At 61.5% G+C, this 16,706-nt stretch overlaps 1 protein-coding gene across 1 annotated transcript in view; it reads left to right on the forward strand.

Annotated features, from left to right (window-relative positions):
• The first annotated feature begins 2,499 nt into the window (after positions 1-2,499).
• Positions 2,500-16,706, forward strand: part of LOC128849934 (upstream stimulatory factor 2-like) — a 57,832-nt gene continuing 43,625 nt past the window's right edge. Inside the window, exons 1-8 of the mRNA XM_054052667.1 lie at positions 2,500-2,611; positions 3,362-3,408; positions 4,838-4,953; positions 7,472-7,567; positions 10,334-10,463; positions 12,109-12,196; positions 13,154-13,212; positions 15,854-15,948. Coding sequence (XP_053908642.1) covers positions 2,559-2,611; positions 3,362-3,408; positions 4,838-4,953; positions 7,472-7,567; positions 10,334-10,463; positions 12,109-12,196; positions 13,154-13,212; positions 15,854-15,948 — 684 coding nt within the window. The 5' untranslated portion in view covers positions 2,500-2,558. The remainder of the gene's footprint in view (positions 2,612-3,361; positions 3,409-4,837; positions 4,954-7,471; positions 7,568-10,333; positions 10,464-12,108; positions 12,197-13,153; positions 13,213-15,853; positions 15,949-16,706) is intronic.

Genomic DNA, 16,706 nt, shown 5'->3' on the forward strand with positions numbered 1-16,706 from the left:
CTAGAGCCCCTCTTCCCATTCCTATAAAGGCTTTTCTGGGTGCTATAGTGGCTCCTTTGCGGTCTCTCCTGGGTCCTAGTGCCCCTCCTCATTCCTAGAGGGGCTCCCCTGGGTCCTAGTGCCCTTCTCCCTGCTCCTATAAAGGCTCTTCCGGGTGCTATGGGCTCCTACACGGTCTCTCCTGGGTCCTAGAGCCCCTCTCCCTGTTCCTGTGGGGCTTCCCTGGGTCCTAGAGCCCCACCCTTCGTTCCTATGGGGTCTCCGCTGGGTCCTAGTGCCCCTCTCCCGGCTCTATAAAAGTTCTTCCGGTTGCTATGGGCGCCTATAGAGGCTCTGCTGGGTCCTAGAGCCCGTGTCCCCGTTCCTATAACGGTTCTCCCGGTTCTCTCCTGTACAGTCTCTCCTGGGTCCTACAGCCCTCCCCCTTTTCGTTCCTACACGGTCTCCGCTGGGTCTTAGTGCCCCATTCCTATAGGGGCTCTGCTGGGTCCTAGTGCCCCGCTCTCTTATTGGCTCTCTGCTGGGTCCTTGTGCCCCCCCTCAATTCCCGCACGGTCTCCGCTGGGTCCTAGTGCCCCTCCCCATTCCCACAGGGTCTCTCCTGGGGCTTAGAGCCCCTCTCTCTGTTCCTATAGGGGTTCTTCCGGGTGCTATGGGCTCCTATACAGTCTCTGCTGGGTCCTAGTGCCCCATTCCCACAGGGTCTCCGCTGGGTCCTAGTGCCCTACTCCCACAGGGTCTCCGCTGGGTCCTCGTGCCCCCCCTTCCCGAGTCCCACAGGGTCTCCGCTGGGTCCTAGTGCCCCATTCCCACAGGGGCTCTGCTGGGTCCTAGTGCCACACTCCTACAGGGGCTCTGCTGGGTCCTAGTGCCCCACTCCTACAGGGTCTCCGCTGGGTCCTAGTGCCCCACTCCTACAGGGTCTCCGCTGGGTCCTAGTGCCCCATTCCCACAGGGGCTCTGCTGGGTCCTAGTGCCACACTCCTACAGGGGCTCTGCTGGGTCCTAGTGCCCCACTCCTACAGGGTCTCCGCTGGGTCCTAGTGCCCCACTCCTACAGGGTCTCCGCTGGGTCCTAGTGCCCCACTCCTACAGGGTCTCCGCTGGGTCCCAGTGCCCCATTCCCACAGGGGCTCTGCTGGGTCCTAGCTGCCCCCTCTCCTATTATCTCTCTGCTGGGTCCTAGTGCCCCATTCCCACAGGGTCTCCGCTGGGTCTTAGCGCCCCCTTCCCATTCTCACAGCGCCTCCCCCGGGTCCTAACACCCCCCTTCCTTCCCATCCGGGTCCTTCGCCCCTCCTCCCTCCCTCTGCGCATGCTCCTCCCCTCCCTTCCGGCCCTGCCCCTCCCCCCTCCCTTCCCCCCCCCCTCCCCCCCCCGCTTTTTTTCCCCTCCCCCCCCCCTCCTCGGGCTCCACCGCCGCCGCCGCCACGATCGCTCCGGAGCCGCCGCTTCTTCTTTTGATTTTTTTTGGGGGGGGCCCCTAAAAATCAACCCCCCCAAAAAGAGCCCCCCCCAAAAAAAAAAAACCGGGGGGGGGGGGGCAAAAAAAAAAGAGAGCTTAAACCCCCCCCCAAGAAAAAGAGGTGGTGAAGGCAAGGGGGGGGGGGCGGGGGGGGGAGGAAGGAGGAGGAGGAGGGGGGGAGGAGGGGGTTCCCATCCCATCATATCTCTCTCTCTCTCTCTCTCAACCCCCCCCCCAAAAAAAATAATCACGTGACTCGGGTGTTTGGCCCCGTGATCCGCGCGGCCGGGGGGGGGCGGGGGGGGCAGGGGCAGCGCCCACCCCTCCCCCACAGCAGCCCCGCCCCCAGCCCCTAAGGACCCCCCCTTTTCCTCCTTAACACCCACCCCCCCCTTTTTTCCCCTTTCCGGGTCCCCTTTTCCCCTTTCCGGGTCCCCCCTCCCCCTCCTTTTCCCCTTTTCCCCTTTCCGGATCCCCCTTCCCCCCCCTTTTCCCCCTTTCCGGGTCCCCTTTCCCCTTAAATCCCCCCTTTTCCCCCTTTCCGGGTCCCCTTTTCCCCCTTTCCGGGTCCCCTTTCCCCTTAAATCCCCCCTTTTCCCCCTTTCCGGGTCCCCCTTTTCCCCTTTCCGGGTCCCCTTTCCCCTTAAATCGCCCCTTTTTCCCCTTTCCGGGTCCCCCTTTTCCCCCTTTCCGGGTCCCCTTTCCCCTTAAATCCCCCCTTTTTCCCCTTTCCGGGTCCCCCTTTTCCCCTTTCCGGGTCCCCTTTCCCCTTAACCCCCCCTTTTTTTCCCCTTTTAGGGGATCCCCCCCTTTTTTACCCCCCCTTTACCCCCCCTGAACCCCCTTTTAGGGACCCCCCCCATTCTTACCCCCCCTTTTAGGGTCCCCCCATCCTTAAACCCCCCCTGAACCCCCTTTTAGGGACCCCCCCCTCTCCTTACCCCCCCCTTTTAGGGACCCCCCCCTTTAACTGGGGGTCCCCTCGCCCCCCCCCCTTCAGGACCCCCCATTTAGGCCCCCCCCAACCCCCAGGGACCCCCCAAAACTCTCAGGGCCCCCCCAAAAAAAAGTGGGTGCCTCCCCCCCCCCCCCCATGGACATGCTCGACCCCGGGCTGGAATCGGCGTCCGGCTCCGCTGCCCCAAGGTGAGGGGGGGCACCCCAAAAACGGGGGGGGGACCCCAAAAAAGGGGGGGGAGTGGGAGGAGGGGGGGATAAAAATGGGGGGGGACCCCTAAATGGGGAGGGGGGCCCCAAAAAGGGGGGGGAATGGGAGGAGGGGGGGCAAAAGGGGGTGGACCCCAAAAAGGGGGGGGGGAATTGGAGGAGGGGGGGTAAAATGGGGAAGGGGACCCCAAAATGGGGAGGGGGACCCCAAAAAGGTGGGGGGGAATGGGAGGAGGGGGGGTAAAATGGGGGGGACCCCAAAAAGGGGGAGGGGAATGGGAGGAGGGGGGGTAAAATGGGGGGTGGACCCCAAAAAGAGGGGGGAAGATGAGGGGGAACCCCAAAAAGGAGGGGGGAAATGGGAGGAGGGGGGGCAAAAATGGGGGGGGGGGAGCCCCAAAAAGGGGGGGGAAAAATGGGAAGGGGGGAGGTAAAATGAGAGGGAGGACCCCAAAATGGGAGGGGGGACCCCAAAAAGGGGGGGGAATGGGAGGGGGGACCCCAAAATGCGAGGGGGGACCCTAAAAGGGGGGCTAAAATGGGAGGGGGGACCCCAAAAAGGGGGGGGAATGGGGGGGGGGCAAAAAGGGGGGAGGGGATCCCCAAAAAGAAGGGGAAAGCCTAAAATAAAGGGGGGGTAGAATGGGATGAGGAGGGGTAAAAGGTGGAGGGGGGACCCCAAAAATTGGGGGTCCAAAGGGGGTCCTGAGCTTTGCCCCCCCCCCTCAGCCAAGAGAAAAACCAAGAACCCGAGGAGAGCGTCGAGCTGCAAGAGGGTGAGGGGGGACCCCAAAAGTTGGGGAGGGGGAAAGGGGGGTTTGGTGGGAAAAAAAGGGGGGGTCGGGGGGGAAAAGGGGGTCTGGGGGGGAAAAAGGGGGTTTTGGAGGGGTAAAATGGGGTTTGGGGGGAGGAAAATGGGGTTTGGGGGGAAAAGAGGGGGTTTGGGGTGCAAAAAGGGGGTTTGGGGGAAGAAAAGGGGGGTTTGGGGGAGGAAAAGGGGGTGTTGGGGGGATCGAAGGGGTTTGGGGGGCTCAGAGTGGGGGATCAAAGGGGGGTTGGGGGATCAAAGGGGGTTTTGGGGGGATCAAAGGGGTTTGGGGGGCTCAGAGTGGGGGGCAAAAGGGGGTTTTGGGGGGATCAAAGGGGTTTGGGGGGATCAAAGGGGGTTTGGGGGGATCAAAGGGGTTTGGGGGGCTCAGAGTGGGGGGCAAAAGGGGGTTTTGGGGGGATCAAAGGGGTTTGGGGGGATCAAAGGGGTTTGGGGGGCTCAGATTGGGGAGGCAAAAGGGGGTTTTGGGGGATCAAAGGGGTTTAGGGCGCTCAGAGTCGGGGGGGCAAAAGGGAGTTTTGGGGGGATCAAAGGGGTTTGGGGGGTGTCTTGGGGTTTTGGGGGGATCAAAGGGGTTTGGGGGGCTCAGACTGGGGGGCAAAAGGAGGTTTTGGGGGGATCAAAGGGGTTTGGGGGGGATCAAAGGGGTTTTTGGGGGATCAGAGGGGTGTTGGGGGGATCAAAGGGATTTGGGGGGCTCAGAGTGGGGGGGCAAAAGGGGATTTGGGGGGGATCAAAGGGGTTTTGGGGGCTCAGGGGGGCAAAAGGGGGTTTTGGGGGGGATCAAAGGGGTTTAGGGGGATCAAATAGGGTTTGGGGGTGTCTCAGGGGTTTTGGGGGATCAAAGGGGTTTGGGGGGTGTCTCGGGGTTTGGGGGGGATCAAAGGGTTTTGGGGGGCTCAGATTGGGGGGGCAAAAGAGGGTTTTGGGGGTGTCTCGGGGGTTTTGGGGGATCAAAGGGGTTTGGGGGTATTGAAGGGGTTTGGGGGTGTCTCGGGGGTTTTGGGGGATCAAAGGGGTTTGGGGGTATTGAAGGGGTTTGGGGGTGTCTCGGGGGTTTGGGGGGATCAAAGGGGTTTGGGGGTATTGAAGGGGTTTGGGGGTGTCTCGGGGGTTTGGGGGGATCAAAGGGGTTTGGGGGTATTGAAGGGGTTTGGGGGTGTCTCGGGGGTTTGGGGGGATCAAAGGGGTTTGGGGGGATCAAAGGGGTTTGGGGGGGCTCAGAGTGGAGGGGTGAAAGGGGGTTTGGGGGGATCAAAGGGGTTTGGGGGGGCTCAGAGTGGAGGGGTGAAAGGGGGTTTTGTGGGATCAAAGGGGTTTGGGGGTGTGTCGGTGGGTTTTGGGGTGCACGGTGGTGACCCCCCTCCCCCGCGCAGGGGGGGCCTCTCCGGGCTCCGAGGCGGCGGTGGCCATCGCCAGTGTCCCCGTCCCGGGGGGCTTCGGGGACGCCGCCCTCCAGTACCAATTCCGCTCCGAGAGCAACGGCGGACAGGTGGGGGGGGGCACCTATGGGGGGGCACCTATGGGGGGGGGCACCTATAGGGGGTGCAGATGGGGGGGGCACTTATGGGGAGGCACCTATGGAGGGGGGGCACTTATTGGGGGGGGCACTTATTGGGGGGGGCACTTATGGGGGGGCAACTATGGGGGGGCAACTATAGGGGGTGCAGATGGGGGGGGCACTTATGGGGGAGCACTTATTGGGGGGGCACCTATGGAGAGAGCAACTATTGGGGGGGCACCTATGGAGGGGGCAACTATTGTGGGGGGCACCTATGGGGGAGCACTTATTGGAGGGGCACCTGTTGGGGGGGGCACCTATTTGGGGGGACACCTATGGGGGGGGGCACTTATTGGAGGGAGCACTTATTGGGGGGTCACCTGTTGGGGGGGCACCTATTGGGGGGAGCACCTATGGAGGGGGGGCAACTATTCGGGGGGGGCACCTATGGGGGGGTGCAGATGGGGGGGGCACTTATTGGAGGGGGGACAACTATGGGGGGGGCACTTATGGGGGGGACAACTGTTGGGGGGGCAACTATTGGGGGGGCACTTATGGGGGGGCACTTATTGGAGGGAGCACTTATTGGAGGGGCACCTGTTGGGGGGGGCACCTATTTGGGGGGACACCTATGGGGGGGGGGCACTTATTGGAGGGAGCACTTATTGGGGGGTCACCTATGGGTGGGGCACCTATTGGGGGGAGCACCTATGGAGGGGGGGCAACTATTCGGGGGGGGCACCTATGGGGGGGTGCAGATGGGGGGGGCACTTATTGGAGGGGAGACAACTATGGGGGGGGCACTTATGGGGGAGCACTTATTGGGGGGGTCACCTATGGGGGGGACAACTATTGGGGGGGCAACTATTGGGGGGGCAACTATTGGGGGGGCACTTATGGGGGGGCACTTATGGGAGGGCACTTATTGGAGGGAGCACCTATTGGAGGGGGCACCTATGGGGTGGGGCACCTATGGGGGGGGCACTTATTGGGGGGGCACCTATGCGGGGAGCACTTATTGGGGGGGCACCTATGGGGGGGCACTTATGGGGGAGCACTTATTGGGGGGGCACCTATGGGGGGGCACTTATTGGAGGGAGCACTTATTGGGGGGGCAACTATTGGGGGGGCACCTATGGGGGGGGCATTTATGGGGGAGCACTTATTGGGGGGGCACTTATGGGGGGCAACTATTGGGGGGGCACCTATGGGGGGGCATTTATGGGGGAGCACTTATTGGGGGGCACTTATGTGGGGGGCAACTATGGGGGGGGCACTTATTGGAGGGAGCACTTATTGGGGGGTCACCTATGGGGGGGGGCACCTATTGGGGGGAGCACCTATGGAGGGGGGGCAACTATTGGGGGGGGCACCTATGGGGGGTGCAGATGGGGGGGGCACTTATTGGAGAGGGGACAACTATGGGAGGGGCACTTATGGGGGAGCACTTATTGGGGGGTCACCTATGGGGGGGACAACTATTGGGGGGGCACTTATGGGGGGAGCAACTGTTGGGGGGGCATTTATGGGGTGGGAGGGGCACCTATGGGGGGGCAGGTGGGGGGGCAGCTATGGGGTGGGGCTGACCCGTGACCCCCATGTACCCCCCCATGTCCCCCCATCTCCCCTCCTGTCCCCCCCATCTCCCCCCATGTTCCCCCATCTCCTCCCACGTCCCCCCATGTGTCCCCCCTTGTGTCCCCTCCTGTCACCCCCCCATGTCTCCCCCATGTCCCCCCATATCTCCTCCTGTAACCCCCATCTCCTCCCATGTCCCCCCTTGTATCCCCTCCTGTCACCCCCCCATGTGTCCCCCCATGTGTCCCCATGTCCCCCCATCTCCCCTCATCTCCCCCATCTCCCCCCATGCCCCCATGTCCCCCTATCTCCCCTCCTGTCCCCCCCATATCCCCCCTTGTGTCCCCTCCTGTCACCCCTCCTGTCACCCCCCATGTTCCCCCATGTTCCCCCATGTCCCCTCCTGTTCTCCATCTCCCTCAATGTCTCCCCTATGTCCCCCCATCTCCCCTCCTGTCCCCCCATGTCCCCCCATGTCCCCCATCTCCTCCCATGTCCCCCCTTGTGTCCCCCCCATGTGTCCCCCCATGTGTCCCCCCCATGTGTCCCCCCTTGTGTCCCCTCCTGTCACCCCCCATGTGTCCCCCATGTCCCCCCCATGTTCCCTCATCTCCTCCCATGTCCCCCCATGTGTCCCCCCTTGTGTCCCCTCCTGTCACCCCCCCATGTGTCCCCCATGTCCCCCATATCTCCTCTCTGTCCCCCCATGTCCCCCCACATCCCCCCATATCCCCTTATATCCGCCATATCTCCCATGTCCCCCATATCCCCCCATGTCCCCCCACATCCCCCCATGTCCCCTTATATCCGCCATATCTCCTATGTCCCCCATATCCCCGCCATGTCTCCCCATGTCCCCCATGTCCCCCCATATCCCCAATATCCCCCCATATCCCCCCATGCCCCCCCTGTCCCCCCGTGTCCCCCCCAGGTCACCTACCGGGTGGTTCAGGTGACAGAGTCGCCCCTCGATGGCCCCGAAGGAGCCGCTGTCAGCGTCGTCTCCACCTTCGCGGGAGCCACACAGGTGGGGGAAAAGGGGGTTCGGGGGGAAAAGGGGGTTTGGGGGGAAAAAAAGGGGTTTGGGGGGAAAAGGGGTTTGGGGGGAAAAGGGGGTTGAAAGGGGTTTGGGGGAAAATGGAGGTTTGGGGGGAAAATGGAGGTTTGGGGGGAAAAGGGGTTTGGGGGAATAAAGGGGTTTGGGGGGAAAAAGGGGTTTGGGGGAATAAAGGGGTTTGGGGGGAAAAGGGGTTTGGGGGGAAAAGGGGTTTGGGGGAATAAAGGGGTTTGGGGGGAAAAAGGGGTTTGGGGGAATAAAGGGGTTTGGGGGAAATGGGGTTTGGGGGAAAATGGAGGTTTGGGGGGAAAGAGGGGTTTGGGGGAAAATGGAGGTTTGAGGGGAAAGAGGGGTTTGGGGGAAAATGGAGGTTTGAGGGGAAAGAGGGGTTTGGGGGAAAATGGAGGTTTGGGGGGAAAAGGGGGTTTGGGGGAAAGGGGGTTTGGGGGGAAAATGGAGGTTTGAGGGGAAAGAGGGGTTTGGGGGAAAATGGAGGTTTGGGGGGAAAAGGGGGTTTGGGGGAAAGAGGGGTTTGGGGGAAAATGGAGGTTTGAGGGGAAAGGGGGTTTGGGGGGAAAAGGGGTTTGGGGGGAAAGAGGGGTTTGGGGGGAAAATGGAGGTTTGAGGGGAAAGAGGGGGTTTGGGGGGAAAAGGGTTTGGGGGGAAAGAGGGGTTTGGGGGGAAAATGGAGGTTTGGGGGGAAAAGGGGGTTTGGGGGGAAAGAGGGGTTTGGGGGGAAAAGGGGGTTTGGGGGGAAAATGGAGGTTTGGGGGAAATAAAGGGGTTTGGGGGGAAAAGGGGTTTGGGGGAAAAAGTTGGTTTTGGGGAAAAGGGAATTTGGGGGACAAAAGGGGGGTTTTGGCGGGAAAAAGTGGTTTGAGGGAAAAAGGGTTTTTTGGGGGGGAAAAGGGGTTTTGGCGGGAAAAGAGGTTTTGGCGGGAAAAGGGGTTTGGGGGGAAAAGGGGGGTTTTGGCGGGAAAAAGAGGGTTTTGAGGGAAAAGGTTTTTTTTGGGGGAAAAAGGGGTTTTGTGGAGGAAAAGGGATTTTGGGTAAAAAGGAGTTTTGGGGGTTCAGAGGGGGTTTGCAGGGGTGAGAGGGGTTTTGGGGGGTCAGAGGGGGTTGTGGGGGTTCAGAGGGGTTTTTAGGGGGGTCAGAGAGGGTTTGGGGAGTTCAGAGGGGGTTTTGGGGGGTTCAGAGGGGTTTTGTGGGGGTCAGAGGGGTTTTGGGGGGGTCAGAGGGGGTTTTGTGGGGGTCAGAGGGGTTTTGGGGGGGTCAGAGGGGTTTTGAGGGGTCAGAGGGGATTTGTGGGTGTCAGAGGGGGTTTTAGGGGGGCTGAGAGAGGGTTTATGAGGTTGAGAGGGGGTTTTGTGGGGGGTGAGAGTGTTTTTGGGGTGTCTGTGGGGGTTTTGGGGGTTCAGAGGGGGTTTGGGGGAGTCAGAGGGGTTTGGGGGGGGTCAGAGGGGGTTTTGGGGGGGTCAGAGGGGGTTTTGGGGGGTCAGAGAGGGTTTGGGGGGTCAGAGGGGGTTTTGGGGGGTTCAGAGAGGGTTTGGGGGGGTCAGAGGGGTTTGGGGGGGGTCAGAGGGGGTTTTGGGGGGTTCAGAGGGGTCTTTGGGGGGGTCAGAGAGGTCTTTGGGGGGGTCAGAGGGTGTTTTGGGGGGTCAGAGGGGTTTTGGGGGAAGGGTTTTGGGGGGTCAGAGGGGGGTTTGGGGGTCAGAGGGGTTTGGGGTGGTGAGAGAGGTTTTGAGGGGGTTTTGGGGGGTCAGAGAGGGTTTGAGGGGGTTTTGGGGGGTCAGAGAGGGTTTAGGGGGGTCAGAGGGGATTTGGGGGAGGTCAGAGGGGGTTTGGGGGGGGTCAGAGGGGGTTTTGGGGGGGATCAGAGGGGGTTTAGGGGGGTTGGGGTTTTGGGCGGTCAGAGGGGTTTTGGAGGTCGGGGGATTTGTGGGGGTCAGAGAGGGTTTGGGGGGGTCAGAGGGGTTTTGGGGGGGTGAGGGGTTTAGGGGGGTCAGAGGGGGTTGTGGGGGTTCAGAGGGGTTTTTAGGGGGGTCAGAGAGGGTTTGGGGGGTCAGAGGGGGTTTTGGGGGGTTCAGAGGGGTTTTGGGGGGGTCAGAGGGGTTTTTAGGGGGGCTGAGAGAGGGTTTATGAGGTTGAGAGGGGGTTTTGTGGGGGGTGAGAGTGTTTTTGGGGTGTCTGTGGGGGTTTTGGGGGTTCAGAGGGGGTTTGGGGGGGTCAGAGGGGGTTTTGGGGGGTTCAGAGGGGTCTTTGGGGGGGTCAGAGAGGTCTTTGGGGGGGTCAGAGGGTGTTTTGGGGAGTCAGAGGGGTTTTGGGGGAAGGGTTTTGGGGGGTCAGAGGGGGATTTGGGGGTCAGAGGGGTTTGGGGTGGTGAGAGAGGTTTTGTGGGGGTCAGAAGGGGTTTTGGGGGGTCAGAGGGGGTTTTGGGGGAGTCAGAGAGGGTTTAGGGGGGTCAGAGGGGTTTTGGAGGTCAGAGGGGATTTGGGGGAGTCAGAGGGGTTTGGGGGGTTCAGAGGGTGTTTTGGGGGGGTCAGAGAGGTTTTGGGGGGTGAGAGGGGGTTTGGGCGGTCAGAGGGTGTTTTGGGCGGTCAGAGGGGTTTTAGGGGGTCAGAGGAGGTTTTAGGGGGGCTGAGAGAGGGTTTGTGAGGTTGAGAGGGGATTTTGGGGGGGTGAGAGTGTTTTTGGGGTGTCTGTGGGGGTTCCACATATCGGGGTGTCCCCCCCCAGGCGGTGATCCAGAACCCGTTCAGTAACGGGGGCAGCCCCGGCAGCGAGGGCGGCGCGGAGGCGCGCTTCGCCTGGGGGGGGGACGGCACCGTCGCCGTCCAGACTGACCCCACCCTCGCCCAGGCCGGAGGTGAGTGCACCCCGAAACCGGGGGACCCCAAAAACGGGGGGGGGGGAGGGGGCTAAAAAGTGGGGAGGGAGGGTGGAATGGGGGAAAAAAGGGGGGATTTGGGGGGGAAAAAGGGGGGTTTTGGGGGAAAAATGGGGTTTGGGGGGGGAAAAATGGGGTTTGGGGGGGCAGAGGGGGTTTGGGGGGGCTGAAAAGTGGGGGGGACCCCAAAAATGGAGAGAAGGGGGCTGAAAAGTGGGGAGGGAGGTTGGAATGGGGGGGGAAAGGGGGATTTGGGGGGGAAAAAAGGGGTTTGGGGGGGAAAAGGGGGGTTTTGGGGGGGAAAAAGGGGGGTTTGGGGGGGAAAAAGGGGGTTTTGGGGGGGGAAAGGGGGTTTGGGGGGGCTGAAAAGTGGGGGGACCCCAAAAATGGAGAGAAGGGGACCAGAAAGTGGGGAGGGAGGTGCGAATGGAGGGAGGAAAGGGGGATTTGGGGGGGAAAAAGGGGGGTTTTGGGGGGAAAAAAGGGAGTTTGGGGGGGAAAAGGGGGGTTTGGGAGGGAATATTGGGGGGTCAGAGGGGTTTTGAGGGGGAAAAAAGGCGTTTGGGGGTGGGAAAAGGTTTTGGGGGACCCCAATATGGGGGTTTTGGGGGGTGTGAAGGATGGAAAAGAGGCAAAGAGTGGGGGGGCAGTGGGATTTGGGGGGGAAAAAGGGGGTTTTGGGGGGTTCGAAGGGTTTGGGGGGGGAATATTGGGGGGTCAGAGGGGTTTGGGGGGGAAAAAGGGGATTTGAGGGTGGGAAGAGGGGGTTTGGGGGGGCTGAAAAGTGGAGGGGACCCCAAAAATGGAAAGAAGGGGACAAAAGAGTGGGGAGGGAGGTTGGAATGGGGGGAAAAGGAGGTTTGGAGGGGAAAAAGGGGGGTTTGGGGGGGGAAAATGGGGGTTTGGGGGGGGAAAGGGGGTTTGGGGGGAGCTTGAAAAGTGGGGGGACCCTAAAAATGGAGAGAAGGGGAGCAAAAAGGGGGGAGGGAGGTTGGAATGGGAGGAAAAGGGGGATTTGGGGGGGAAAAAGGGGGTTTGGGGGAGGAAAGGGGGTTTGGGGGGGAAAAAAGGGGGTTTGGGGGGAGCTTGAAAAGTGGGGGGACCCCAAAAATGGAGAGAAGGGGCCCCAAAAGTGGGGAGGGAGGTTGGAATGGAGGGAGGAAAGGGGGTTTGGGGGAGAAAAAAAGGGGGTTGGGGGGAAAAAGGGGGATTTTGGGGGGGAAAAAGGGGGGGTTGGGGGGATGGAAATGGGGTTTTGGGAGGGAAAAAGGGGGTTTGGGGGGGAATATTGGGGGGTCAGAGGGGTTTGGGGGTGGGAAAAGGTTTTGGGGGACCCCAATATGGGGGTTTTGGGGGGTGTGAAGGATGGAAAAGAGGCAAAGAGTGGGGGGGCAGTGGGATTTGGGGGGAAAAAGGGGGTTTTGGGGGAAAAAAGGGGCTTTTGGGGGTAAAAAGAGGTTTTTTGGGGGAAGAAAGGGCTTTTTTGGGGGAATAAAAGGGTTTTTTTTGGGGGGAAAAGCTTTTTTTTGGGGGGTAAAAAGGGATTTTGGGGAAAAAAATGAGGGTTTTGGGGTGGGGGGGGAGTTGTTGGGGTTTTGGGGTGACCCCCTGTCCCCCCCCAAAGGGCAGTTCTATGTGATGATGACCCCCCAAGACGTGCTGCAGCCGGGGACCCCCCACAGCATCGCCCCCCGCGCCCACCCCTACTCGCCGTGAGTACCCCACACGCCACCAACACGCTATGAACACGCCCTGACACGCGTGAACACCCCTTGGGGTGCTTAGAACGGCTCCAAACGCGCTCCCAACACGCTTCGATCCACCCTGACGCGCTCCAACATGCTCAGAGCCAACCAAACATGCTCTGACATGCCATGAACATGCCATGAACACGCTGTGACACGCGTGAACACCCCTTGGGGTGCTTAAAGTGGCTCCAAACGCGCTCCCAACACGCTTTGATCCACCCTGACGCGCTCCAACATGCTCAGAGCCAACCAAACACGTCCTGACACACCATGAACACGCTATGAACACGCCCTGACACGCGTGAACACCCCTCGGGGTGCTTAAAGTGGCTCCAAACACGCTCCCAACACGCTTCGATCCATCCTAACACACTCCAACATGCTCAGAGCCACACCAAACACGCTCTGACATGCCATGAACACGCTGTGACACGCGTGAACACCCCTCGGGGTGCTTAAAGTGGCTCCAAACGCGCTCCCAACACGCTTCGATCCACCCTGACGCACTCCAACATGCTCAGAGCCAACAAAAACATGGCCTTACGTGCCATGAACACGCTCTGACACGCTATGAACATGCCCTGACACGCGTGAACACGCCTCGGGGTGCTTAAAGTGGCTCCAAACACGCTCCCAACATGCTTTGATCCACCCTGACACGCTCCAACATGCTCAGAGCCACACCAAACACATCCTGACACGCTGTGAACGCGCTCTGACATGCCATGAACACGCCCTGACACGCGTGAACACCCCTCGGGGTGCTTAGAACGGCTCCAAATGCGCTCCCAACACGCTTCGATCCACCCTGAGACGCTCCAACATGCTCAGAGCCGACCAAACACGCTCTGACATGCCATGAACACGCTATGAACACGCTCTGACACGCGTGAACACGCTGTGACATCCGTGTGCCCGCAGGAAGCTGGAGGGACCCCGTGTGCCCCGCGATGAGCGACGGCGAGCGCAGCACAATGAGGGTGAGGGGAATGACCCCCCCCCCCCACCGTGTGTGTCCCCCCCAAATGTCCCCCTATGTCCCCCCATGTCCCCACATCCCCTTATGTCCCCCCAATGTCCCCCAAATGTCCCCCCACATCCCCCCGTCCCCCCCACATCCTCCCATGTCCCCCCAATGTCTCCCCGTGTCCCTCCATGTGCCCCCCATGTCCCCCCACATTCCTCAATGTCCCCCAATGTCCCTCCCTATCCCCCCCATGTCCCCCCCATGTCCCCCCATGTCCCCACATCCCCCCATGTCCCCCCAATGTCCCCCATATCTCCTCAATGTCCCCGAGTCCCCATATCCCCAATGTCCCCCCATATCCCCCCAAAGTCCCCCCCAAAGTCCCCCCGTCCCCCTATGTCGTCCCATGTCCCCCCCACATCCCCCCATGTCCCCCCAATGTCCCCCAATGTCCCCATGTCCCCCCATGTGTCCCCAATGTGCCCATATCCCCCCGTGTCCCCCCAGTGTCCCCATATCCCCCCCATATACCCCATGTCCCCCCATATCTCCCAATGTCCCCATATCCCCCCATGTCCCCCCATGTCCTCATATCCCCCCCATATCCTTCCATGTCCCCCCATATCTCCCAATGTCCCCGTGTCCCCCCAGTGTCCCCGTATCCCCCCATGTCCCCCAATGTCCCCCCATGTCACCCCATATCTCCCAATGTCCCCACGTCCCCCCATGTCCCCCCAGTGTCCCCATATCCCCCCCATGTCCCCCCATATCTCCATATCCCCCCCATATACCCCCTGTCCCCCCATATCCCCCCATGTCCCCCCATATCCCCCCATATCTCCCAGTGTCCCCATGTCCCCCCATGTCCCCCCATATCCCCCCATATCTCCCAGTGTCCCCATGTCCCCCCATGTCCCCCTATATCCCCCCGTATCTCCCAATGTCCCCGTGTCCCCCCAAACCCCCATGTCCCCCCATATCCCCCAGTGTCTCCGTGTCCCCCCCCAATGTCCCCATATCCCCCATATCCCCCCATGTCCCCCCATGCCCCCTCAGTGTCCCCATATCCCCCCCATGTCCCCCCATATCCCCCACGTCCCCCCGTATCTCCCAATATCCCCGTGTCCCCCCATGTCCCCATATCCCCCCCATATCCCCCACGTCCCCCCGTATCTCCCAATGTCCCAGTGTCCCCCCAATGTCCCCATATCCCCCCATATCCCCCCATATCTCCCAATGTCCCCGTGTCCCCCCAATGTCCCCATATCCCCCCGTGTCCCCCCATATCCCCCCATGTCCCAGTGTCCCCCCAATGTCCCCATATCCCCCTATATCCCCCCATATCTCCCAATGTCCCTGTATCCCCCCAAACCCCCATATCCCCCCCATCCCCCCGTATTCCCCACGTCCCCCCAATGTCCCCATATCCCCCCACGTCCCCCCATATCTCCTCATGTCCCCATGTCCCCCCATGTCCCCATATCCCCCCCATGTCCCCCCAATGTCCCCCCATATCTCCCAATGTCCCCATATCCCCCCCACATCCCCCCGTATCTCGCAATGTCCCCATGTCCCCCCATGCCCCCCCAGTGTCCCCATATCCCCCCATGTCCCCACATATCCCCCCAATGTCCCCCCATATCTCCCAATATCCCCTTGTCCCCCCATGTCCCCCAAAGTCCCCCCCATATCCCCCCAGTGTTCCCATATCCCCCATATCCCTCATATCCCCCCATATCCCCCAATGTCCCCGTGTCCCCCCATGTCCCCATATCCCCCCCCGTCCCCCGATATTCCCCACGTCCCCCCAATGTCCCCATATCTCCCATATCCCCCCATGTCCCCATATCCCCCCATGTCCCCCCATATCCCCCCGTGTCCCCCCATATCTCCCAATGTCCCCGTGTCCCCCGTGTCCCCATATCCCCCCGTGTCCCCCCATATCCCCCAATGTCCCCGTGTCCCCCCATGTCCCCCCATATCCCCCATATCCCCCATATCCCCCCATGTCCCCATATCCCCCCCATATCCCCCATGTCCCCCATATCCCCCAATGTGCCCATATCCCCCCGTGTCCCCCCATATCTCCCAATGTCCCCGTGTCCCCCCATATCCCCCATATCCCCCCAGTGTTCCCATATCCCCCAATGTCCCCGTGTCCCTCCGGTGTCCCCCCAGTGTCCCCATATCCCCCCATATCCCCCCATATCTCCCAGTGTCCCCATGTCCCCCCAATGTCCCCCCACCCCCCCATGTCCCCCCATATCCACCCATGTCCCCGTGTCCCCCAATGTCCCCATATCCCCCCATCCCCCAATATCCCCCATATCTCCCAGTGTCCCCGTGTCCCCCAATGTCCCCATATCCCCCCCCGTCCCCCCGTATTCCCCACGTCCCCCCAGTGTCCCCATATCCCCCCACGTCCCCCCATATCTCCTCATGTCCCCATGTCCCCCCATGTCCCCATATCCCCCCATGTCCCCTCATGTCCCCCCATATCCCCCCATATCCCCCCATATCTCCCAGTGTCCCCATATCCCCCCACGTCCCCCCATATCTCCCAGTGTCCCCATATCCCCCCAATGTCCCCATATCCCCCCCCGTCCCCCCACATTCCCCACGTCCCCCCAATGTCCCCCTGTCCCTGTCCTCAGTCGAGCGCCGTCGCCGGGATAAGATCAATAATTGGATCGTTCAGCTCTCCAAGATCATCCCCGACTGCGGCGCCGACAACAGCAAAACCGGAGCGGTGAGGGACGGGGGGGGGACACGGGGGCTTAAAGGGGTCCCAAGGAGGGGTTTGGGGGGTCCTGGAGGGGTTTTGGGGGGTCCTGGGGGTCTTAAATGGATTCCAAAGGGAGGTTTGGGGGGGTCCTAGGGGGGTTTGGGGGGTCCTGGAGGTCGTAAAGGGGTCCTAAGGGGGAATTTGGGGGGTCCTAAAGGGGTTTTGGGGGGTCCTGGGGGTCATAAAGGGATCCTAAGAGGGGTTTGGGGGGTCCTGGAGGGGTTTGGGGGGGTCCTGGGGCTCATAAAGGGGTCCTAAGGGGAGGTTTGGGGGGGTCTTGGGGCTCATAAAGGGGTCCTAAGGGGGGTTTGCGGGGTCCTGGAGGGGTTTTGGGGGGTCCTAAGGGGGTTTTGGGGAGTCCTAGGGGTCTTAAATGGATCCCAAAGGGAGGTTTGGGGGGGTCCTAGGGGGGTTTGGGGGGTCCTGGAGGTCGTAAAGGGGTCCTAAGGGGGAATTTGGGGGGTCCTGGGGGTCGTAAAATGGTCCCAGGGGGAAGTTTGGGGGTCCTAAAGGGGTTTTGGGGGGTCCTGGAGGTCGTAAAGGGGTCCTAAGGGGGAATTTGGGGGGTCCTAAAGGGGTTTTGGGGGGTCCTGGGGGTCATAAAGGGGTCCCAAGGGGAGGTTTGGGGGGTCCTGGAGGGGTTTGGGGGGGTCCTGGGGCTCATAAAGGGGTCCTAAGGGGGGTTTGGGGGGTCCTGGAGGGGTTTTGGGGGTCCTAGGGGT

Source organism: Cuculus canorus, chromosome 35, assembly GCF_017976375.1.
Source record: "Cuculus canorus isolate bCucCan1 chromosome 35, bCucCan1.pri, whole genome shotgun sequence".
NCBI classification, from domain to species: domain Eukaryota; kingdom Metazoa; phylum Chordata; class Aves; order Cuculiformes; family Cuculidae; genus Cuculus; species Cuculus canorus.